This window comes from Lutra lutra, chromosome 17 (assembly GCF_902655055.1).
Source record: "Lutra lutra chromosome 17, mLutLut1.2, whole genome shotgun sequence".
Lineage (NCBI taxonomy): Eukaryota > Metazoa > Chordata > Mammalia > Carnivora > Mustelidae > Lutra > Lutra lutra.
This window is the reverse complement of record NC_062294.1, coordinates 53,806,885-53,831,832: the sequence shown is the minus strand read 5'-3', so window position 1 is coordinate 53,831,832 and position 24,948 is coordinate 53,806,885. Positions and strand designations below refer to the sequence as shown.

The 24,948-nt window shown below is 46.9% G+C and overlaps 2 protein-coding genes and 1 long non-coding RNA gene across 6 annotated transcripts; 2 read left to right on the top strand and 1 right to left on the bottom strand.

The window, feature by feature from the left end:
• Positions 1-918: 918 nt before the first annotated feature.
• CEACAM18 (CEA cell adhesion molecule 18) lies at positions 919-11,769 on the top strand. 3 transcript variants are annotated; one of them, XM_047711401.1, is made up of 7 exons: positions 919-1,071; positions 2,501-2,857; positions 4,132-4,404; positions 5,717-5,992; positions 7,248-7,386; positions 9,770-9,816; positions 10,166-11,769. In XM_047711401.1, exons 1-6 carry the CDS (start codon positions 1,020-1,022, stop codon positions 9,804-9,806), a joined length of 1,134 nt encoding a protein of 377 aa, XP_047567357.1. In that variant the 5' UTR covers positions 919-1,019; the 3' UTR covers positions 9,807-9,816; positions 10,166-11,769. The 3 variants fall into 3 exon arrangements, with proteins under 3 accessions (XP_047567357.1, XP_047567356.1, XP_047567358.1); XM_047711400.1 differs by having other exon boundaries at positions 9,770-9,825; XM_047711402.1 differs by lacking the exons at positions 7,248-7,386; positions 9,770-9,816; positions 10,166-11,769 and adding exons at positions 6,156-6,204; positions 6,237-7,240.
• Positions 11,770-13,632: 1,863 nt separating this feature from the next.
• On the top strand, positions 13,633-22,197 carry LOC125089287 (uncharacterized). 2 transcript variants are annotated; one of them, XR_007123913.1, is made up of 4 exons: positions 13,633-13,860; positions 15,272-15,468; positions 21,148-21,260; positions 21,470-22,197. It is a non-coding gene; the product is annotated as an uncharacterized LOC125089287 (long non-coding RNA). The 2 variants fall into 2 exon arrangements; XR_007123912.1 differs by having other exon boundaries at positions 13,633-13,944.
• LOC125089281 (sialic acid-binding Ig-like lectin 8) lies at positions 21,250-24,512 on the bottom strand. Its single transcript, XM_047711403.1, has 5 exons — positions 24,063-24,512; positions 23,580-23,858; positions 23,305-23,352; positions 22,215-22,472; positions 21,250-21,579 (listed from the first exon to the last, which is right to left on the bottom strand). The coding sequence occupies exons 1-5, from the start codon at positions 24,505-24,507 to the stop codon at positions 21,479-21,481; spliced, it is 1,131 nt and encodes a 376-aa protein (XP_047567359.1). The 5' UTR covers positions 24,508-24,512; the 3' UTR covers positions 21,250-21,478.
• Between the last annotated feature and the right edge of the window lie 436 nt (positions 24,513-24,948).

The window sequence follows — 24,948 nt, the reverse complement described above, 5'->3', positions numbered from 1 at the left end:
TCTGCATATTTAAATAATCTATTATAAATAGTAACAGATTTACACATTTATTTAAATGAGTATTCATAACAACTTAAAACTATTTAAATTAATTACTAACACAGTATGAATTCTATTTTTCCTTCTTAAGAATTTTCCAAAATTTCTACAGCCAATGCATTGCTTTTTCAATTAAAGTCATATTTACTGTCATAAAAATGAAAGATGAACATACTTCCAAGTCCAGCTTGAAAGATTTGTGACCCTTTCTGGGGTGAGCCCGCTCCCCTGCCTTCTCAGTCCCTCATCCAGCCCACCTGGGTCTCTGTATCTCCATGTTTCCCTTTCCCTCTGTGGGGTCCCCAGATGCAGATACATCACATGTGCTCAGAGCCGTGCCCTCCATGAGCACGCTCTGCTCTGCCCTGGCAACACTTCTATTACTGAACCTAAAGATCCAACACCAAAAGAATGGGATTTATACATGTTGGCTCCGGCATACAACAGCGGGCCCCACAGCCACTCCAAATGTCCAGGTGGAACAAGATCTGCTGACCCTTTAGGGGAGAGACTTAAAATAAGCTGTTGGTGTCCAGGGAGTGAAAAGCAGCCCCTCATCAAATAAGACAATGCAATTTAAAAAGTGAGATCTACAGGGAGTAGGAAAAACAAAAACGAACAATTGCCCCACATTTTAAAAAGGCTGCTGTCCTGTATTTATTGTGCTTTTCGGTATTTTCCAGTTTTCTAAAAGTGAGCCTAAGATTTTTTTTGTAACCAGGGCAGCATAGGATACTAATCTAAAAAAAAAAAGAAATGAGGCAAATACATGATAAGCTAAGTGCACTCTAAGTCATAAAGATAACAACTCCCCAAGCGTCTCCTCCCCAGCCCTGGGTGGCTGGGGTTCAGAGTCCACTGGAGCGCAGGAGGGGGGTGGGGACCAGCATCTCAGAGCCAGAGACGCAGGTCTGTGAAGAGGCAGAGGAGGCTGCCCAGTCCCTGGACAAACACCTAGCCCAGGAGGACCTGCGTAACCCATGGACCTTTCCAGACCCAGATGCAGACTCTGGAGGGAGCTGGTTCTCCTGGGTAAGAGACCTGAACCCATAGGACAGGGAAGCGTTAGAGGAGAGGAGGACAGAGCTGGCACCAGGACATTCGTGAGCTCACATACCTGGGCCTACCTCACCCATAGACACACACACTCTCTCTCTCTCTAACTCACATATGCATACACACAGAATGTTCATCCCCACTCACCCCCAGGAGTGATGAACTTGGACCCCCTCCTGTGATTGCTGGAAATCACCTCCCCTGGGTTCCTAGTCTGCCCTGATCCCCTCCCCTACCTCTCCAGCTGGACTCCTTCCCAATCTCTCACTTCCTTCTAGGACCCTCTGAATCCCCATGACAGGGACAACTGTCATGTCTCACTGGCCACCCTGTGTCCTGTCCTCAAACACCACCAGTATCTACACCTGGAGGCCTGGAGCAGGGGATCTCAGGGGTATTTGCCTCCTCCATGAAGTCAAGGCTTAGGGTACACAGACAGGAGATCTCCATGTCTTAGGACGACAGATCTTCATCCACATTCATGTGCACTCCACAGAATTTAGATGCTAAGTCAAAGGCACGTGTAGACAGTCTTGGAGGACTTCAGCCACTCACCTATCAACTGAGCTCTCCCACTGGGTTCTGCCCCATGATCAGGGACCCTGTGATGTGGTGTCCAGTGTGATGAAGATCTATCTCCAGACTCTGGTGACCCAGAATGTTGGGGATGGGGATGAGGGGGCCCAGGAGGCTGGGGGAGCCCCAGGGGGCCATCTGACCCAGACTGGGGAGCAGGGGGGCATCAAAGCTAAGAAGTGAAGGCTGAGTAGAAGTGAGTTGATAGGGGGCTGGGAAGGAGGGAATGGAGATCTGTGTGTCAGAAACAGGGAACAGCATGTGTGAAAGCCCAAAGTCAGGAGAGAGTGTGGTATAACAAGAAAGCCGTTTATGTCTGGGGAACACAGTGCAGATACTGTGTCTTCTGATAAATGAATGCAGAAATGCATGCATGAATGAATTACTGAATAAGGGGGTTCATGGGGTAATGGGGTGGGGTAGGTATGATCCAAAAGGAGGCTAGATGAGTCCTAAAGACCAGCTCTCTCTAAGAGTGGCTCATAAGCCATGTTGAGTTTTAACTTTATTCATGGAGTGCTGGGGAACTACAGAAGTTACCTAAGAGAGCAGGGTCACAACTGGGGCTTTGTAAGGATCCACATAACCGTCATATGAGGATGGGTTGAAGACTGAGTGTCCAAGGAGGAAACCAGGCTGGAAGAGGGTGAGGAAGGAATGGACCAGGACAGGGGCCAAGGGGGTGGAGAGGGGAGGACAGGCTGGGGAGCTAGAAACCCATGGCATGTTCACCAGTGTCCCTGGAGATCATTTCCTGGGCAGTGTAAATCAATCTCTCTTCTCTCTCTCTCTCTCTCTCATGTATGTGGGTTCTGTTTGTCTTCTCCAGCCAGTCTACTGGCTTGGGGGACCCACCAAGCCTCTGGCCAAATCTACATCAGCCCAGAGTCACTCTTAGGGTTCAAGGGACTTCGGACCATCATTGTCCTCGAGAATGCCACTGAAGATGCTCTAGAATTTAGCTGGCACCGTGGTGCAAATGACACTGAGGACAATATGATCGTCAGCTACAAACCTCCCTCCAATTCCTGGCAGACTGGGCCCATGTACAGAGGCCGGGAGAATGTGACCACGTTTGGTGACTTGATGATTAGGCGATCTGCATTAAATGACACAGGGAACTACACTGTGAGGGTGGACACTGGCAATGGGACCCAGACAGCAACCGGCTGGCTCGAAATACAAGGTGAGTTGGCAGGTTGCCCATTTCCAGACCTGGGGGCTTTGGGAGTGAGGTCCCTGGGAGATCATACTGTCCAACTGTCCAAGTGTCCTCCACCCGCAGGTGACAGGGGGAGACTTGGCAGATGTAGTCCAGCTTCTCCCGCTGAGAAGGGTCACTGGTTTCCTTCAAGGGTTCCAGTTTCACTCTCAGGGTATCCGTTAGTTCTGCTGCGTAACAAAGAGCCACAAGTGGCAGTCTTAGACAACACCCATTTACTAGCACACATCCCCATCTGGCAAGTCTGGCAAGTGCTGTGCTCTGAGACTCACAAGGTGTTGAGTTAGGGCTGTGGTCTCATGTGTGGCTCTGTCCATGGGCATGTCACATCATGACTCTTTGATTCTTCAAGGTCAACTGAATTCTGCCTCTCTGGGAGAGGGAGACTCTGTTAAGAAGTTTTAACTCTGTTAAGAAGGAGTCTTATATGACATAAGGGTAACGATTGGAATGACAGTCCATCACTTTTGCCATATTGTTTAGGTTAGAAGGACGTCATGGGCTCTACCCACATTTGAGGGGCAGGGACTATATAGGCTGGAAGTCATGAGGCTGTCTTGGAATTCTGTCTACTATAGACAGCTCCTGGGGGCTCCACAGGGCTGGGTGGGTAGAATGGGGATTTGGAGATAGGAAGTCCTGTGTTTACCTCTGACTATGTATATGTCCCATGGCCTTGAGCCTTCATCTTCCCTCTGTGGTGTTCTATTTCCTCATCTGTAGAATGGGGATAATATCTCTTCTGTCTTTTGTAAGGTTGGAGGGAGTATCTGTAGGTGTAAGTAACTGTAAATAATCTGTAAGTAACTATAAAGTGAATGGGACTCAGATAAAGGGAGCAATTATTATACAGAGTTCAAACATCACCTGTCACATTGAATTCTACCCATGGCTCCTCAGTTGGGGATGTTCTTGTTTTAGGTCCTGGGTTCAGAAACAACCATTAGGCCACACATCTATCCCAAGAACTCACCATTAATACAGTGGATGCACAGTGATGACTCCACACCTAGGATGGCAGGCTCAGGCTAGTGTCCACACCTCAACCATTTGTGCCCACTCCCTACTTTTCTGTCCCTCACAGCTCTAGGGCTGCTCCCCTGCCAAGACCTCAGACCCCATCTTGCAACTCTTGGCTTCTCACCAACCTACCCCGGAAGCCTCTTCGAGGTTTCTCCCCCAAGCAGAGCTTGGGGAGGCAGACCCCACCCCTAATGTCTTCTTCCTGCTTCCCCCAGATGTGGAAGGCAAGCCAGACATCTGGGCCAACGCCACCTCTCTTATAGAAGACGTGGATTCTGTGGCTGCCATTTGCTACACCAATGCCACCACTGTCAAGTGGTATGTGGATTTTACACTGGTGTCCAGCAGTGACCGGATGACAATCTCCCCAGACCTCAAGACCCTTGTCATTCACAGAGTCAGCCGCTATGACAGAACACTTCACTGCGAGATAGACAGCATCCTGGAGATTCCTCAGAATAGTAAAATTATCTCTCTGACTGTGGCCTGTGAGTGGTCTGGGGCCCTGGAGTAATGCTGGGGGTGGGCTTAGGGCCACCTGGGGATGTAGCAATAATATATGCAGAACCAGGGAGAGGAAACACCATGAGTCAGCCCCCAGCCAGCTGGATCTGGGTTTGAATCTCAGCTCTCTGGACTTAGAATCACCCTCAGGGCACAGAATGATCTGCTATTTAAAATGGGGACCCAGCTTGCTACTCCTCAGGTTAGAAAGAGTGCAAATTTGTTCAGATATGGCTTTTGTAAGGACAGGACTTCTTACAACAAATAGTTTCTTAAAAATGTCATTCAACTTGTTAAATATTCAAATCCCATGTTCCCTTGAGCCTTCAGATACATTGGTCTTTTTATTCTGGTTCTAAATTTAGTAAAATCACCTTCACTTTTCCTTTTACTCAGATTGAACTGGCTATACTCCCTTAAACAGTTTGATTTTAAAGCTAAATGACACGTTTCATGCATTCTCTTTTCTCCATGATCCTTCAACCACCTACCAACACAAGTACGCAATCCAGCCGGACTTCCCCAAAATATCAAACGGGTCTCGTAAATTGAAGACATCGCCTTATAAATACAATGAACCTTGGATCTTTACGATGTTCAGGGACTTTTTCGCGTTTACCAAACTCTTTCACATCTTCAGACTGTGAAAAAGCACAAGCTTGAATGGTTTTCACATCTAAATCTAGAACCACACGAAGTCCATCAGATTTCCTAACAAGCATGCTCTGGCAATCATGGAGATAAAGTGGTCACAGAGCAGACAGTTTCTGACCTCCATACACAGCTTGCTGGCTGCAGGTTTGCAGTCAAGAGCCAGGACCTAGGATCTGCTTCTGCAGGGAGATTCCTCCCAGGCCATAGGGGAATTTGCTTAGTCCATTTGTGGATCAGGAGGATACTATGAAATCCCTAATACTCTCTTTGGGAACCCCATTTGCCTCATCTATAAAATTAACTCATGCGTTGTTATGGGGATTAAGCAAATGTATGAACCTATAAAGTGTTTAGAACAGAGCCCAACATTCAGGGGGCCTAATATATTACTTCTACTCCTATTTTATCATGATGTGAAGGTCTGTCATGGGACTGACTCATAATAGATGCTTGAAATGGAAGATGTTATAATTATAGTCGTGTTGTTGGCACAGCTACCTTGCATGTGTTGGATCTAGGGGATACTTGGGGTGCAACGTGGGAGCACCTTCTGGTCGGGGAGGACTGTGTGTGGATTGAGGGAAGGAGACAGGACCCCAAGGGGTCAGAAACATAGCTCCAGGTCTCCTGCCATCTCTGCAGATGGGCCAGACAATGTGCGGCTGAGTACCAGTCCCATTACCTCCAAAGGCGTCCTGTCTGCTAAGATCGGCTCCCAGGTGATGATGGAGTGTGATGCCATTTCCAAACCCAGTCCCATGTACCAGTGGGTCCACAATGGCTCTCTCCTGAGCTTCTCGGAGGCAAGCGTCACTCTCCAAAGTCTGACCTGGGACCAGATGGGCAAATACAGATGCATCGTGGCGAACCCTGTGACCCAGCTGACCTTGTACAGGGAATTCCAGATCCAACTGTCCCGTAAGTACAGTAGCCCACCTCTGAGGCTCATGTTCCCCAAATCTTCCCATCTCTGTGCTTTTGCCTAGGCAGTGCCCATCATCATGAATGCCATCCCCACCCTGCAAAGCCATGCTCACGATGGTTGGGTAAAATCCAACCCCACCCCGTCCTGTCCTCTGAGGCCCAAGTCCAAAGCTGCCCCCCTCCATGAAGCCCTCGGGGACCTCAGATCAGAGCAAGAGTGAGTCCCAGGGAGAGGTGGTCAGCCAACATCAAATGAGCACTTACTATGTGCCAGCCCCTCTTCTAATCTGTGCAACCCTCATAGTCTCACTGCAGAGGAAGTGACTGTTGTGAACGCCACCTCCATTTACAGAGAAGAGAACTGAGCTGTGGGAAGTTTGAGTGCTTTTTTCCAGGTTCCAGTTCCAATCAACAGAGGAGGCAGTGCTCAAATTCTGGTAGTCCGGCCTCACAGCCTATGTCCTCAGCTGTTTTACTCGGTTGCTCGGAAGAGAAAGTGGAAAGGCTAGAGCAGGTGGTGGTGCGGAGGAAGCAGGGATCGTTGTGGATGTGGTATTTGGAATATGGCTTGAGAATGAACCTGTAAATGGGAAGAGCACCTCCTGAGCCTCAGTTTCCCTATCTGTAGTGTAGAGATAAAAAGGGTCCCTGTATGACAGGGCTTCTGGCAGAATTAAATCAGATAGTGCATGAGAAGCCATCAGCCTGGCTTGTCCCAGAGAGAGCCACAAACACTGAATGTGGGCTGGAGACATTTATTCTGGTCACTCCATACTATTTACTAAGCACCTGCTATGCACCAGACATGACAGACCGACAGTGAATGCACTGACTGATCCACACCTTTCTAACTCCACCAGACTGTGAGCTCCAGAAGGACAAAGGCTGGGAACGCTGTTTGCTCACCACTTGTCCCCAGTGCTTAACACTGTGCCTGGCACGTGGTTGGTGCTCAGCAAATACCTATGCAGTGAGTTAGTTAATGACCCTGTGTAATCAACACCCCCAACCCTGTCACTCTCTACCCTCTAGAGTGGGTTGATTCTTTTTTGGAGATCTTCCTGCCTCCTGCAATGATATTAGACATTTCTTTGCCTAATTGTCAATTGTCCGCTTTCCAGCTGGAATGTCGCTACTGAATTCCTAACATTTGGAACATAGCAGATGCTGGTAAATCTCTGAAGAATAGATGTGTGCGTGAGCAAAGTGTTGAATGATGTCCCTGACTCCCTTGTATCCTCTCCTCCAGGGGACACAACTCCTGTTGTGAACAAAGGTTTCTACATCTCAGGAGCCAAAGTGGTGTGGCTCATTGTGTTCACAGTCCTGGGCAGCGTCTACTTCTGTGGAATCCTGATTTACGCCTTGATCAGCCATTTCTCCACCAGGTGCCTCTTGCTCTGGGTCAAGGGTGGGGTGCTGGCTGGGGAATGGGTCTCAAGAACACTTCCTTAAGAAGGGAAGGCAAAGCCAGGAGGGGAAGGGACAAGCTAGGAATGTGTTGTCAGGAATCATCGGAGGCAGATAGATAGGTCATGGACTAGAAGCCACTGACAGAGACGGAGAATGCAGAGGCAGTCATGCCTCCATATAGCAATGAGGTTTCACTTAGTGACTTCCTTTCATCCCAGTTTCTTTGTGTTTATGATGTTGATATGGAGGTCCACCTAGAGAGGCAACCATGAGAATGAGCAGGGTGGGTGCCAAGCATTGAGCATATGTCTGGAACATGGTAGTTGCTAGTTACCAAGTGAAGTTAGGGAAACAGGTAGTAGAGTCAACTGCAGGGGAGGAGACTGGTCAGAGGGAAGATACTAATCTGGGTTTCAATCTCAGCTCTGACTTTAGCTGTCTAGGTGGCCTTGAGTAGATCATAATCCATTCAGGTCCTCTTCACCCATCTGGAGGATGTGAAGGGTAACATCTGCCCTGAAGGGAGATATGGGGACTAGACACAATTCTTGGAGGATAAAACAATTAGCAGCATTCTTGGTACAGAGTAGATCAGAATTTCTCGAGCTTAGCACTATCAATATTTGGGGTCAGATAATTATTTCAGGGATGGGGTAAGACTATCCTGCACATTGTAGCATGCTTAGCAGCATCCCTGGCCTCTACCCACTTGATACCAGCAGCAATAACCTCTATCAGTCTAAGTTTAGTCCACCAAAAATGGCTCTAAGTATTAGAAAGGTCTTGAGGACAACATTGCCTTGACTGAGAACCATTGCAGTAGATGTTAAAGAAAGCAGTGATGATGGAGATGATGGTGATGCTGGTGCTTATGATCTTGGTGATGATAAAGTAGTAGTGGTTGTGGTGGTGATGGTGGTGGTGATGGTGATGGTGGTGATGGTTATGTTAGTGATGATTGTGGTGGTGGTGGTGATAGTGGTGATGGTGATGATGGGGGTGGTGATGGGGGTGGTGGTGATGGTGATGTTAGTGATGATTGTGGTGGTGGTGGTGATAGTGGTGATGGTGATGATGGGGGTGGTGATGGGGGTGGTGGTGGTGATGGTGATGATGGGGGTGATGGTGGTGGTGGTGATGGTGGTGATGGTGGTGGTGATATGGTGGTGGTGATGATGGTGGTGATGTGGTGATGTTGATGGTGATGATGGTGGTGGTGGTGGTAATGGTGGTGATGGTGGTGGTAGTGATTGTGGTGGCAGTGGTATTGATTGTGGTGATGACAGTGATGATTTTAGAAAATACATTCTTTTTTCAAATCATTTTAGTATTTTGATATGGAACCTATATGTGATCATTGCATGGTCCAGCAAGAAGCTTAAAGTACTGACTGTCGGTGTGACAGTTAGCCCATTTGTGCTTTAGTTTGCCATGTGTAAAATGGGAGTAATACTGTTATTGACCTCACAGGGATATCTGCTATGGGGATAAAGTCAGTGTCACTGACAAATAGCTTGGAACAAAGCTTGGCACATAGTAAGCACTGAATAAAATCTCAAGTATTATTACTGATAGCATCATCATTCAATGTGCTTTATGTACTTTTCCAAACTAGTCATGATAAACTCTAGGGAGTTTAAGAGTAGTTCCAGGATATCTAGGTTACTTTTTCTTCTACAGCCTGAAAGATGCAATCTAGCCAGGCATAACCCCCTCCTCATAGCCAGGAGTGAACTGAACATCTCCACTGCCCCATTCTCCTTAGAGGTGCCACATTCTCCTTGGTCTCAGCTCTCCAGTCTGGAATACATGAGAGCAGGGAGCTGGGAATCAGAAAGGCCAGGTTCAGAACAAGCTTCTGTCATTTTCTAGCTGTGTGACTTTAGGCAAGCTTTTTCACCTCTCTGAAGTCCTGTTTCTTCATTCACAAAACAGGGTTAAAGTTTCTACTTTGTGTGACTGTTGAGAGGATTCAATATAATTTCTATAAATCATCTACTCTAGTGTCTGGTATATAACAGGTGTGAAATAACTTACTATTATTATCACTAGGAATTAGCCCAGGTAGTGCCAGCTTCTTCCCCAGGTACACACAGTCTCTTTTCCCTCACCGCATCTGCTGCCCCAGGGCATCTTCCTCCAGTGACCTTAAGACATCAGAAATGCTAAAACGTACGGGGAATGTGGAGGACTCTCAGTGCAGAGGTTAAGCTCCCAGATTCATCCCTTGCTACTCCTGAGGTCCTTCACAAGGAGGGCTTGGAAAGAAGAAGCTGACCCTTCATCTCCCCAGGATTCTCTGGAATTCTGTTCCCTAAGGACTTGAAACATGACATCTTCTCTGATGTCTCCCCGCAGGCATCCCCGGTTACCCAGTGTCCGCCTTAGAACATGAGGACAAGACCAAATGGGCAAAAAGGTGAGGTGGAAGCGAGGGAGAAGCACTGAGAGTCCCCAGAGGGGTGGGCTAGGCTGGAGAGGGAACAGGGTCTAACTGGAGGAGAGAGTCAAGAGAAGGAACCAGCCCAGTCACACTGAGGCTGGGAGATGGAGACTCTAGGAGCAAGTCTGGAGTCCCCACCTAGGACGGGGTGGGGGTGATGTCAAGGGAAGAGCGGCCATTGGCTGCTCCATCTGCCAATCAGAGCCAACCGATGGAAAGTAGGCTGGGGTGGGTCATATGTGGAGCCCTGCGCTCTAATTCTGAGGCCTCCTCTCCACAAGCAAACCCGCTTCTGACTTCTCCCTTCTCTTAGCTTGATGCCATGGCACCACCAGAGAAGATGCAAAGATGACCATTGCCAGTGATGGGGAAACTGAACAACCTATAATTGCCCAACAACCAGGAATGGCTTAAATGGACACAGTGCAGTTTGCGCTAATCTGTCATGGTTAGAAACCACGCTGGAGAAAGGTGCTCACTGATGCAGGAAATGCTTACAACTCATTGTTAGAAATGTATAATGTAAAACTGCACCTGGTAGGACCATCGTTATGAAGAGGGGAGATTAGCTGACTAAAGTTGTATGTATACACACACATATACTTATATATGTGCATACATACACATGTATGTGTGCGTATACACATATATACACCCTTGTACAAAAATATGGAAAACATTAACTATTAACAGTCTTATCTCTTAATTTCCTTCTTTGCACTTTACTATATGTTCCAAAGTGTTTTTTTTTCCCCTCACAAAATGTATAAACTGTTTTTATAATCAGGAAAAAAAAAAACAAACAATAAAGTTATGGACCCAGCAATCTTCACTGTGCCACTCTGCTCTACTAAAACCCAATAAAGTTAAAACATTGCCTGCAAGAAGAGCCAGCTAGAGTTTTCAGCACCTCCCGCCCCATTTCCCCCGCTAACAGCTCGTCCTCAGATGGGCTGACCAGCACTGTCTTCTGAATCAACTTCGAGGTGTGCGGGCAGATTGAAAATAGGTATGTGCATGCTTTTATGCATCTCGGTGCCATTTCTTTATATTCTGCCCACGAATTTCTTTTTTGCATTGTCTCTGTGGTCACTTACTTAACCACTAGATCTATGGATCAAAATGCATAGATTCACAGATATTTCCAAAACCACCTCATCTGAATGAAAGAAAACCAAACACATCCTGAGTTAACCACTGCATGTACCCATCAGCAGAGGTGGGCATTTTACTATTTCTATATCTGAACCTGTATTTCCCCACCTTACAGTCTTTTTTTTTAAAATTAAGATTTTATTTATTTATTTGACAGAGAGAGAAACAGTGAGAGAGGGAACACAAGCAGGGGGAGTGGGAGAGGGAGAAACAGGCTTCCCACTGAGCAAGGAGCCCAACGTAGCAGCTCCATCCAAGGACCCTCGGATCATGACCTGAGTGGAAGGCAGATGCTTAAGGACTCAGCCCCCCAGGTGCCCCTCCCCACCTTACAGTCTTAAGTAAGACTGTTGAACTTTACCTAAAGCCTTTTCATTATTGTTAAAAAATTTTTATTATTTTTTGTCAAAGGTAGATCTATATACAGTAAAATGCAGAAATCTTACATGAATAAGTCAATGAGTTTTGACAAATACATACACTCATATAACTACTATCTCAATCAAGATATGGGATGTTTTCTGCATCCCAGAAAGTGTCCTTGTGCACTATTTAAGTTATCCCCCAGCCACACACCCCCAAACAGAGGCAGCTCCTTTTGTTGAATTTCTTTCCCAATAGATTAGTTTAATCTGTACTTGAACTTCATCTAAGTGGCATTATAGAGTATATTCTTTTGTTTCTGGCTTCTTTCACTCAACATGTTTTTGAAATTCATTCATGTTTTTACATGGGCCAACTGTTCATTCTTTTATTTTGAGGAATATCTGGGCTCTCTACTCTGTCCCACTGGTCTATGTGTCTGTTTTTATGCCAGTACCATGCTGTCTTGGTGATCACAGCTTTGTAGTAAAGCTTGAAATCAGGTAACGTGATGCCCCCAGTTTTATTTTTGTTTTTCAACATTTCCTTAGCGATTCGGGGTCTCTTCTGATTCCATACAAGTTTTTGGATTATTTGCTCCAGCTCTTTGAAAAATACCGGTGGAATTTTGATCGGAATGGCATTAAAAGTATAGATTGCTCTAGGCAGTATAGACATTTTACTAGTATTCTGTTGTTTGTATGCTGTAACACTTTGGTTATCCATTTACTTGTTGATGGGCATCTGGGTTGTTGTTGTTATTGTAGTTGTTGATGATGATGGGCATTTGAGTTGTTTCTACCTTTGGTTATTATGAGTAATGTTGCTATAAATGTTTATGTACAAATGTTTGTGTGGACCTTTGTTTTCATTCTTCTCGAGTAAAAATTACAGATGGAATTTCTGGGTCACAGAAATTGTGACCATTGTACAGAACACCACACCGTTGTACAGAACCCACAGTTGTACAATTTATATCCCACCAGAAATATACAAGAGTTCCAATTCCTCCATACCCTCTCCAACATTTGGTGTGCTCGGGCTTTTTGATTTCAGCCATTCTGACAGATGTGAAAGGGCATCTCATTGTGGTGAATTTCATTTCCTTGATGTCCAGCAGTGTTGACCACCTTTCATTTACCTACTGGCCATTTGAATTTCTTCTTTTGTGAAATATATGATTAAGTCATTTTCCTCATTTAAAAAGTTAGGTTATTAACTGGTAATAATTCTTTTTATAGTCTAATTTCAAGCCCCGTTTCAGGGATATATATATATATATATTTGTATATATTTCTTCCAGTTTATGGCTTGCCTGTTCATTTTCTTAATCATGTCTTTTGATGAACAGGAGTTTTTAATGAAAAAAAAAACATATAATGCTTACTGTTGTGGATGTCCTATGAGAAATCTTTGCATACCCACAGATAGTCTCCTAAATTTTCTCCTAGAGCAATTCTGCCTGATAGAAAAATAATGCAAGCTAAATATATAATTTCCAAAATCTAGTAGCTATAAAAAGAAATGTAAAAAGAAACTGGTGAAATTACTTTTAATAATAGTGTAGTTACACTAGTATATCTAAAATATTATCATTCCAGCAGGTAATCCATATTAAAAATTATTAATGACATCTTTTATCCCTTTTTTTGTACTGTAAATGTAGCATATGTTTTTTTACAAAAAGAATTACTTATCTATTTGAGAGAGAGAGTGCTAGCAGGAGGGTGGGAAGGAGCAGAGGGAAAGGAACAAGCAGACTCCCCACGGAACAAGCCAGATGCAGGGCTCTATCCTGGACCCTGAGATCACAGCCCTGGCCTAAATCAAGAGTCAGATGCTCTAAATGACTGAACAACCCAGGCGCCCCTAGGATAGCATGTCTTAAATGCCATGGGTGGCCAGTGGCTACCACTGGGCAGCACAATTATGCAACCTCTATAGTTTTCACTTCTAGGTTTATGATTCACCTCAGACTAATGTTTTGCATGTGACATGAGAAAGGGGTCAAGGTTCATTGTTTCCAAACCTTGATCCACTTGTTCTATGGCCATTTGTTAAGAAGTCCCTCCTTCCCCAACTGAATAGACTTGGACCTGTTCGATCAGCTATATATACACACTCTAATTATGGACGGTGTTCTCTTCCACACCACAGTGTCTTGGTTTCTCCAGCTCTGTAGTAGTCTTATTCCTCCAACTGAGTTCTTCTTTTACCAGACTGTTTTTGCTATTCTAGGTCCTTCACATTTCTATGTAAATTTTGGAACCAATTTGCCAATTTATGCGTGTATACATATGTATGTACTGACTCATTTGGGAACCTTCCTCATAGGTTTGGTTTGTCTCCACAGGGAGAGATCATGTCCCACTGCATGACTCCCTTCTGAACCCAGAAGTCTACCTCTTGAGTTTGGCTTTCAAGAACAGAGGCAGAGGAAGACCTAGTGGGGAGGATGTTCCAGGAGGAAGCATGTCAGCAGGCGAGAGTGAGGGCTGCTGCTGGAACCCTCCAGAGTCAGAAAAATTCTCAGGAAGACTTTTCTGCTCAGAGCGCAGGGATCCGGCATGTGGTCAGCATACACTTTGTGCCAGGAGCTCTGACTGGATTTTCCTACTGTAATTCCCACCAAGAACTTGCAGCTAGGGGTTCTCATCCCTGCTTCACAGAGCGGGAAACTGAAACACTGAAAAGTAGGGATTGGTCTGTCACTTGCTTAGTAAAGGGGTGGCGTGTGGTTTTGAACTTGAAACTGTTTCTAAAGCCTGTGTTCTTTCCACTGTACTTACAGCTCATCACCTGCAGGCCTTTTAATTCTACAGGAATCAGACTGATTTTTTCTTTGCCCCTCAGGGGCCAAGATCCCCCAAGCCAGGGCTGGGTCTCAGCAGGCTCTCATTTGTGAATCTTGATCTCGGAGTATTAAATACCAGTTGGCACCTGTTCCTGCTGGCCCAAAGTGTCTGTCCCATGAAAGCTGAGGGATGCATAATGGAGCTCTTCTTCCTCCCCCAAGGAGAGGGTAGCTGCATCTGGGGGAAGGCTGCCTACCCAGGATTCAATCAGGGGACCCTGAGTGGAGGGAGAGAAAAAGGAGTCAGAGCAGAACGGTGGGGACAGGATAAGACAGAGAGGACCCAGGAGGGAGGCCCATGAATCTCTTCATTCATTCATCCCACGTACATTCTCATGGAATCTCCTCCAGGCATCGTTTCCTCAAATATTTAATACACAGCACTTTATTTGGTGCTGGTGAATCTCATTAACTTCCCGTAACAACCCCAGAAAGAAGGTATTATTGTCCTTATTTTATCACTATGAAAATAGAGGGTAAACCAAGGAAGTAGCTTGTTCAAAATCCCTGGTGAAGCCAGGATCCAGTCCAAGTTCTTCCTGACCCCAAAGCCTGGTGTCCTACTGAGGCCCCCCTGTGCATGCGGCCCTGAGCTGGACACTGTAACGGACACACCAGACATAGGCCCTGACCTCTTGCAACTTACTCTTTTTTTCCCCTTGCACCTTACTTTTTAACCTAGGGAGGAGGCAAGAAGTGAGTTAAATAAATAAATATCTAATTGTGAATTATTATATAATGGGCAGGGACTGGGTAAGGGAGAGAGAGTTACAAAGCCTTGATTTGGGTATAGCACCTGTCCTTAGGAAGCTCACAGTTTGGCGGAAGGTCAGCAGTGAATGAAAGCATGTCCCTGTGAAATAGGCAGAAAAACAGCCCCTCCAAAATGCCCACATCCTAATCCCCTGGAATCTATGAATATGTTACCTTATATGGCAAAAGGGACTTTGGGGATGGAATTAAATTAAGCATATTGAGATGGGGAGATTGCCCTGGATTATCTGGGTGTGGTCAGTGTAATCACAAGGGTCTTTCTCTTTACAAGTGAAAGAAGGCAGGGGCAGATTTGAAGATGCTTCTGGCCTTGAAGACGAGACCAGGGCTATCCAGTCGCCTCCAGAAGCTGGAAAAGGCAAGAAAATGCATTCTCCCCTGGAGCTTCCAGAAGGAACTCAGGCCCGCTTGCCAACACCTTGACTTTAACCCAGTGAAACCCATTTTGGACTTGGGACCTCTGGAATGGTAAGATGATAAAATTATGCTGTTGGAGGCCACTAAATGTATAGCCGTTCATTACTGCAGAGGGACAGGTGCTGACCGGGGTTGGGAGGCACCCATCTCTGCTGCCCCCTCTAGATGAGAACACTTTAGGGGCACCTGGGTGGCTCAGTGGGTTAAAGCCTCTGCCTTCAGCTCAGGTCATGGTCCCAGGGTCCTGGGATCAAGCTCTGCAATGGGCTCTCTGCTCAGCAAGGAGTCTGCTTCCCCCCTCTCTCTGCCTACTTGTGCTCTCTGTCTGTCAAGTAAATAAATAAAATCTTTTTTTAAAAAATCTTGATATTCAAATTCACACACACACACACACACACACTTCCTGACACTCCTGTTATCAAGACCTCTGCTTAGTGAAATCTAAATGTTCCCTTTTCAGTTCCCGCCTCTCTGGACTTTGCAACAGCAGGTCACCCCATTGCATGTCTTCCCTAAATAAAAGCCTTTCTTTTCTTTTTTTTTTTTTAAAGATTTTATTTATTTATTTGACAGACAGAGATCACAAGTAGGCAGAGAGGCAGGCAGAGAGAGAGGAAGGGAAGCAGGCTCCCCGCTGAGCAGAGAGCCCGACACGGGGCTCGATCCCAGGACCCTGGGATCATGACCCGAGCCGAAGGCAGAGGCTTTAACCCACTGAGCCACCCAGGTGCCCCAAAAGCCTTTCTTTTCTTAATCACAAGGTATTCATCAACTGACCTGGCAGACACTTTGCTGGTTGCCCTCCATTTCCCTGAACCCTAAGTGAAGAGGGGCCCCAGACTCTTTCCTTCTTCAGCATCACCTTGTGACCTCATTTACTCAATTGTCTTCATGTCATCTATAGGCTCCCAAAGCCTTACCACCAGTCCATTCCCTGTCTTGAACTGTGGACTTTGATCTGATGGTGCAGTTAAAATCCCGGTTCCCTTGTCCAAAACACACATATTCCAACTGAACTCTTCCTCCTACAATCTTCTCAAGCACGACGATTGATGCCTCCACTCTTCTAGCTGCTCAGTGAAAATATCTAGGAGTCATCCTGGACCCCTCTCTGCCAGTCATATCCCACCCTCAATCCATTAGCAATTCCCGTTGGTTTTAATTTCAGACTTCATCAGGATGCAATCATGCCTGTCTCTCATGCCATCCTGGTTCTGGTCATCATCATCATCTCATACCTGAACGCTTCTCCAGCCTCCTTTCTAACTCCCCTGCTACGTACAGTCTCTTACACATGGTAAGCAGGGGGATCTGTGAAAATGAAAGTCATGTCCTTCTTTTTTTTTTTCAAACATCTCCAGATGCCCACAGCAGACTAGGTGTGCAGACGTGATTTACACATACCCTGACTTCTGCAAATTCATTTCCTGCCTGTTGGTACTTGCCTCCCTCTTTCTAATTGCACAGACTTCCTGCTGGTCCTCCACTCACTGGTCTGCGTATTGTTTCTGAGCATTTGCACCTGCTATTTCTTCTGCCCAGAGTGCTCTTTGGGCACAATAGATTGCAAAGTCTTAAGGGTCCTTCATGTCTTTGCTTAATCATCACTAATGAAAACCACAAAACAACCTATGTAATGGCAGAGAATGTTTGCAAATCATGTATCTGAAAAGATGTTAATATCCAGAATGTATGAAGAACTTCCACGACTCAACAACAACAAAAAACAACCCAGTTTTTTAAATGGGTAAAAAAAAAAACAAACCTTGAATTAGACATTTCGCCAAAGAAGACATACAAATGGCTAATAAGCTACGCAAGACACTCACGAGTAATCATTAGAAAAGTACAAATCAAAACTACAATGAGATATCCTCTTGCACCCTTGGGGATGCCCACTATAAAAAGCCCAAAAAATAGGGGCACCTGGGTGGCTCAGTCAGTTAAGCATCTGTCTTTGGCTCAGGTCATGATCTCAGGGTCTTGGGATCAAGCCCCAAGTCAGGCTCAGCTCTCAGCAAGGAGTCTGCTTCTCTCTCTCTTTCCCTCTGCCCCTCCCCTTCCACTTGTGCTTTCTCTTACTCTCTGTCTCTCTCTCTCTCAAAGAAATAAATAAAATATTTTTTTAAGAGGCAAAAAATAAAAAGTAATAAGTGTTGGTAAGGATGTGGAAAAATGAACCCTGTGTACTGTTGGTGGGAAAGGAAAATGGTGCGGCCAAGAGGGAAGGGAGCATGGTGGTTTCTCAAAAAAGTTAAAATGAAAACTCCCATGATCTAGCAATTCCACTTATGAGTATTTATCAAAAAAAAAAAAATGGAAAGCAGAATCTCAAAAAGATATTTACATTGCCTTGTTCATCACACGTTATTTACAGTAGCTAGAGGTGGAATGATCCTAGTATCCATCAGCAGATGAATGGATAAAGAAAATGTGCTGTATACATACAAGAGGACATCATTCAGTCTTTAGAAAGAAGGACACCCTGCGGCACTTGGGTGGCTCAGTCGGTTGAGTGTCTGACTCTTGATTTCAGCTCAGGTCATGATCTCAGGGTTGTGGGGCTGAACCCCACATTGGGCTCCTTGAACAGTGGGGAGTCTGCTTAAGATTCTCTTTCTCTCCCTCTCTGTCCCTCCCCTTCACCTCACACTTCTCTCACTCTCTCTCTCTCAAATAAAAAATAAATAGACCTTTAGAAAGAAGGACATCTTGTCACAGGTTACAGCATGGGTAAACTTAGAGGACATTATGCTAAGTGAAATAAGCCAGTCGCAAAAAGACAAAAGCTGCATGGTTCCACTTACGTGAGGTATGTCAAGTCCTCAAACTTACAGAAACAGAAAGTAGAATGGTGGTTTCAAGGCTAGAGCGGCAGGGGAAGTGGGTAGTTGTTGTTCAATGGGTACATACAGAGTTTGTTTTGCAAGATGAAAATGTTCTGGAAATCGGTTGCACAACTGCACATTTAAAGATGGCTAGGTGGGGGCGCCTGGGTGGCTCAGTGGGTTGGGCCGCTGCCTTCAGCTCGGGTCGTGATCTCGGGGTCCTGGAATCGAGTCCCGCATCGGGCTCTCTGCTCAGCAGGGAGCCTGCTTCCCTTCCTCTCTCTCTCTCTGCCTGCCTCTCTGCCTACTTGTGATCTCTCTCTCTGTCAAATAAATAAATAAATAAATAAAAATTTAAAAAAAATCTGTAAAGATGGCTAGGTGGTAAGTTTATCACAATAAAATAAAGAACAACAACAACACTAAAACATAAACCATCTCCCCATCATTCCCAGTTTCTGTGCCTTGCATTGTCCCCAAAGTATAGGTCTGTCCTTTCCATTGTAGTCACTTATTTGTGGTTTGGTTGTTTGGTTAATTGGTTGTATCCCTATGTCTAGACTAAAACTTACTGAGCCTGAGATGGAATTTTTTTCTTTTCTTTTTTAAAAATATTTTACTTATTTGACAGAGAGATAGAGCCAGAGCACAAATGGGGGGAATGGCAAAGGGAGAGGGAGAGGGAGAAGCAGGGAGCCCGATGTGGGACTCGATCCCGGGACCCTGGAATCATGACCTGAGCCAATGCTTAACTGTCTGAGTCACCCGGTGCCCCCCACCCTAGATTTTTTTCACAGATGAATCTTTGGCAGCTGAAATGCCTGTCACTTGTCACGTGCTCAGTAACATTTCCTGAATGAATTAATGAATGAAAGCCTACATGGTACTTTGCTCAAAATCCTGCAAAGGCTTCCAGTCAGACTCTGAATATAAATGGATGAAAAGTGTGATATTTACATTGGCGTATGAAGGCTGAACAGGAATGAAGAAGTGGAAATGAGAGGGTAAAGCATCTGAGGAGAAAGGAACAGCCCATGCAAAGACCCAGGGGCACAAATAACCTTGTTCAGAGAAGTCGATGGAATAGAAAGTAAGAGTGACTTTCTGAACCATTTGGAGCTTGAGACCAAAGAAGACATGTGTGCCCCTGAAAAATGTTTTTGTGTATTTTTAATGCTTATTTTTTCACATTAAAATAATTGAAATATTATTGCAAACTTAAAGAGTGTGTGTAATAAAACATTACTTTCAGTTTAAGGATTTTATTTATACCCAGATCAGCATTTTTGATAATTTTGCTTTTCTGGTTTTGCTGGAAGCAAATGTAGAGAGGACATTTTTTTTTTAAGATTTTTTTATTTATTTATTTGACAGAGAGAGAGATCACAAGTAGACAGAGAGACAGGCAGAGAGAGAGGGGGAAGCAGGCTTCCCGCCGAGCAGAGAGCCCGACATGGGGCTCCATCCCAGGACCCTGAGATCATGACCCGAGCTGAAGGCAGTGGCTTAATCCACTGAGCCACCCAGGCGCCCCTAGAGAGGACATTTTTATTTTTTTTTTATTTTTTTTAAAGATTTTATTTATTTATTTGACAGAGAGATCACAAGTAGACGGAGAGGCAGGCAGAGAGAGAGAGAGAGAGGGAAGCAGGCTTCTTGCCGAGCAGAGAGCCCGACGCGGGACTCGATCCCAGGACCCTGAGATCATGACCTGAGCCGAAGGCAGCAGCTCAACCCACTGAGCCACCCAGGCGCCCGAGAGGACATTTTTAAAATCAACTTCTCGCTTTTCTAGTTTTCATTTGAGAATGCTGCCATGTTTGACAATTTCTCTAAACTCAATTATGATCTTACGTAATTTTTAACTAACTTTAGTCTACAGATCCTGACATTCTTTAGAGTTTTTTGGTATTTTCCTTATCATGGCTTTTTTGCCTTAATTTTGCTTTTTTTAAAAAATAGTATATTCAGACATTATTTATCTGGATTACTGATATTTTTGAGCACTACCTTAAGTTTTGCATCCGGGGCATGTTCCTCCCTCACTTCACCCTAATCCTAGTCCTTCTGGAGACGTGTTTGAGAGGTCGGAATATGCCGGGCTGCAGTGTGAGGAGTTTGGACTCTATTCTCTGGGTGAGGGGTCCACAAACTATAGCCCATAGATCAAATACAGCCCACTGCCTGTGTCTGTAAATAAAGTTTTATTGGAACACATCTAAGCTCATTCATTTACATATGGTCTATGGCTGCTTTTACTTGACAACAGCAGAGTTGAATGCTTACAATTGAAGGTAATGTCTGCAAACCCAAATACCTATATGGCCCTAGATTAGAAAAATTTGCCAGCCTCTGGTCTAGACAGTGGAGACAAGCAGTTCAAACGCAGAGGAACTGAATAGTGATGGTTTTTAGATGACTGCTTGGTGTAGAACAAGGGAGGTGAGAGGCAAGGAGGTGAGGGGGTCCAGGGAAAAGATTTTGAAGCCTTGGCAATGACGGGAGTCAAGATGGGAGGGGGGTGCTGATGCTAGCTGTTCTTAAGAGGAAAAACAGACAAGACATGTTGAATTTGGGGTTTTAGGAGAAGAAAGGGAGGAAGAAAGAAAGAGAGAGAAGGTGACTCCTCCATGCCTGGCCTGAAAGAAAGAGGAGGGGGTACTTGTGCTGTCACAAAGATGGGGAATCCTTGAGGAGGAAGAGGAGGAGAGAAGAAGAGCAACTTCGGACCACGCTGAGCAGCAATCCTGGGGGCCATCCTAGGGGGAGGTGTCCAGGATGGATGCTCAATGGCAAGTCGCCCAGGTCACTCACCTGAGAGACTGACCTTGTGACAGTGTTTGCACCTTCCATGCCCATGTTCCTGATGCTCATTGCTGACCTTGTGGCTTTCTTCCTGCAGGACCTCACTCTGAGAGAAGAGACCAGAGAGCCTTTCAGTCTGGTCAGTCCAGCATGCTGTAGACAGACTGACTCCCTCCTCTGTTCTCTCTCAAGGGCTGAAGAGTAATGGAGGTAGGAGAGCGGTGGTCCCTTTCTGGAGACCCCAGTGTTGAGAACGCAGTCTTCCCCATCCTCGACAGTGCGGCCAGAGCTCTGTGCCAGACTCACCCAGGTGCCATCGACCTCCTTCCTGCCCTTGCTTCAGGGTCTTGAGCTACCCAAGTCCCTCCATTCTGAGCCCGCCTGCCCTTTCCACCCCAGGGCTATCCCTCCATCCCCAGGGTCAGTGCTCACGTGATGACGATGACGCAGAGAAACAGGAAGAATAGAGCCATAACACCTGCTCCCCCAGCAGCCCCCAGCAGCCTCTCAGAAAAAGGCCATGCTTTTCCTGCAGACAGATTGGATTATTGGTGATTCCTCTCCAAGAACTCAGTACATTCTCCCACTTCCTGTAGGACCCCAGGTTCCCATTTTCTAGCTCCTCTGCCAGACTCCAAACAGGGGCACCCGGGTCTTGGGGAGGGAATTAGGGCCAGGTGAGGGAGGCAAATGGAGGCTGGAGTGCAGCCTGTCTGTATTTAAAATGTGGATATTGGGTTCATGGTAATATTTATTTTGCATTCATTTATATTTTTAAAAACACTGCAATGCAGTATTACTTCTCATTACTGAGGTTTTGGGACTTCTCTTTGAATTTTGTGCTCTGGTGAGTGCTTCACTTGCCTCACCTTCCTCCCTGCCCCACAAATCAAGGATCTGTGTCCCTGGACACACCTGTGCAGGCCCCAGCCCCTCTCCTTCAAGACCCAGGTCCTTCCCCTCTCAGGCTTCACCCCACCCTACAGCCCTGGTCTGGCAGGAAGAGGACAGTGATACTATAGGTGGCAGGGAAAATCTTGGCCTCACAGGGGAGCACAGACCAGAGTTGAGCTTCCCTGTAAGGCTCAGAGGCTGCTGGGGATCCTGGGGGCAGTGCGATTGTTCTCCCCCAGCAGCCCCCTACACACACACAGGTGCACTCACTCTGCAGGGAGAGCCTCAGGGAGATGTGCTGAGAGCCCAGCAGGTTCTGAGCTTGGCAGGTGAATTCCCCTTCATCTTTCTCCTGCACTCGAAGCAGCTCCAGCACCCCAGAGTTCAAAGGATTTGAGGAACACAGGGTCTGGCTCCCCCGGGCCCAGCACAGCCTGGCAGGGGGGTTGCTATTGACAACACAGACCAGGTGCAGGGACTGGTCCTCCAGGACTGAAAAAGACGAGCCGTTTTCCAGGGCTGTGGGTGCTGGAGAAAAAGAGACAGAGGGTCAGAGAGACAAAAAGATAGAGAGAAAGCAGGATTTGAAAACAGACTGGATGAGGGGACAGAGAAACAGAAGTAGGTTGAGGTGCAGGAAAAAGCATGCTTTTTTTTCCCCTTGTTGGTGGGAATGCACCCTTGTCAATCCTCCATTCAGGACAACTGGCCACATACCTCAACGTGGAAAGAACATAAAAGCTACATTTTGCTTTTAGGGACTTATCCCCCAGACAGATGTATACAGAGTTGTAGAAGGAGGCAAAAGATTACTCATTGCAGCCTTTCAGCGAATAGAATAAAATGGATGTCATGATCTCCCATCAGAAGACTCAGAATCAGAATACTTCCACAGGAAGGAATTCCGCACAGTCTCAGAGGAGATCGAGGACAGTCTTGTACGACTGATATCGGAGGACCCCTCAGATCGTCCAGGCAAACACAGCAAGGCTCAGAGCAGCTATGGACACTGGTCACTTCCCAGGAGGAGACTGGGCATCTGAGGACGGACTCTGCTGTGCATTTTGAATGTTTGTCTGTGTGACTGCTTTACTTGTTCAGAAGTACTTAAATAAACAGTTGCTAGGGAGGATGAAAGATGGAGCAGGAGTCAGGAGATGCATGATAAAGGGCAGATCTGCTGGGTGCACGTTGCCCTGTTCTCCTCTTTGGATAACAGAGCTGGGGTGGGGGGCAGTGCAGAAGTGGGGGAGGAGGCGGCTGAAGGGGACAGTTGCTCACAGCGACACGGAGGCCAGGAAAGGGGATGACCCTGGACCTGCCCTTGCTCCCCACACCCCGGGAGGAAGCTCTATCCTACCTGTGCCATTTCCTTGGGAGACAGTTACTGTCAAGTTCTGCGGAGAGTCTGGGACAGAAAGACATGGAGAATTCATGTCAATGGGGAGGGCTGGTGGACATTGGCCCTCTGTCCCCAGCAGCTGCAAAAGTGGAGAAAGGATGGAGACAGGTGTCCTCCTGACCCACTCCCAGTCCAGATTTTGGGACCAGCACCAAATGTCCCAGGCCCTGACCCCCCACCCGCTGCCCTCATGACCCCATCAGGGACCCAGGGATTCCTGGCCTGGCTCTCACAGGACACATTGAGGTGGATGGTCTTCACTGTGGTCACTCTGGCCCCAGGCAAGGTCACCTGACAGGTGAGGGGCATGCCATGGTCCTGGGGCCGTGGGGTGAGGGTGAGCACCGAGGAGAGGTGAGTCCTGGGGCCCAGGGAGGTGAGGGCAGCTGATGTCCAGGAGAAGATGGGCGGCGTGCTCCTCTCACAGGCCCAGGGCACAGAGCAGGTCAGGTTCCTGGGGTGTCCAGACTCCAGGGTCCCCGGGATGAGGATGTCAGGTGTGTGGTTGAGAGCTGTGAGGAGATGGGGAGACACGGGAATCAGGAGGAGGGTCTGAGGTAAGACCCTGAGAGAAGCCTCGGGTTTTGGTCCAGCTCCTGCTTCTGAACCTTGACATGTGTTACCTGCAACCCCTCCCAGGAAGGGGGGTCCCATCCCAGTTCTGACCCAGGACCCCCGTCCTTCCACTGTGGCCTCTCTTGGGGTCTCCTTCTTACCTGTCACTTGCACGGAAAGCAGGTTCTGTTTATAACTGTAGCTGCCAGAAGACTGTCTCTCCACCCTGAAGAAGTATGTCCCCGCGTCCCTTCTCTGTGCATCTCTGATGTCCAGGGAGCAGTCGTAGGCCCGGGGGTCCCCGAGGAGGCGGAATCGGCCCTGGGTGTCCTCCTGCACTTTACGAGCTGGGTTGTTTGTGGCCACTGGAGCATCGTGGTGTACAACGGCCCCTTTCCGGAACCAGTAGCCGAGAGCTGAGGTTAAGTCAGACCTGCAGTCCTCAGGGTTCCAGAAGTTGCAGGGCACAAACACACACAGGCCCTCCTGCACAGCCACTGAGCCATTCACTTGCAGACTGCAAACTTTCTGGACCCCCTTCTCGGGCCACCTCTGGCCGTCAGCCCCCTCCCTCCTCCAGAGCAGAGCCAATAGCAGCAGAAGCATGTCCGGCCTTGGCAGTGCGAGGGTCCCCAGAGTGTCTGTTTCTCAGGGTTGGTCTCTCAGGAACTAAAAGTTGCAAGAATCAGAGGAAGCCCCAAGAGGAAGATGCAGGTGATGTCAGAACAGTGACCCTCCTCAGAGGAGGAACTTCACACCTAGACACTGTCAGGGCCAGGACAGCCGTTGGGAATCAGCCATCCGCCACCACATGTCCACTCCTGGGGACCCTGGGCCTGGAGGCCAGAGAGGGTGAGAGCCCTCAGGGAGCCAAATTCACCCCCTGTGTAGGGCTCGAACCCCATCTCCCATCTCCCTGCTGATAACGCCTCCCTCTGGGGTTGTTTTCTGCAAAGTGAAAATGGGTCCCTTCTGGCCAGACCCCCTGAATCTCAGGCTGTACATGTCTGTGGAAGTCAGTCCTGCTGGGGGCAGGACACAGGAACT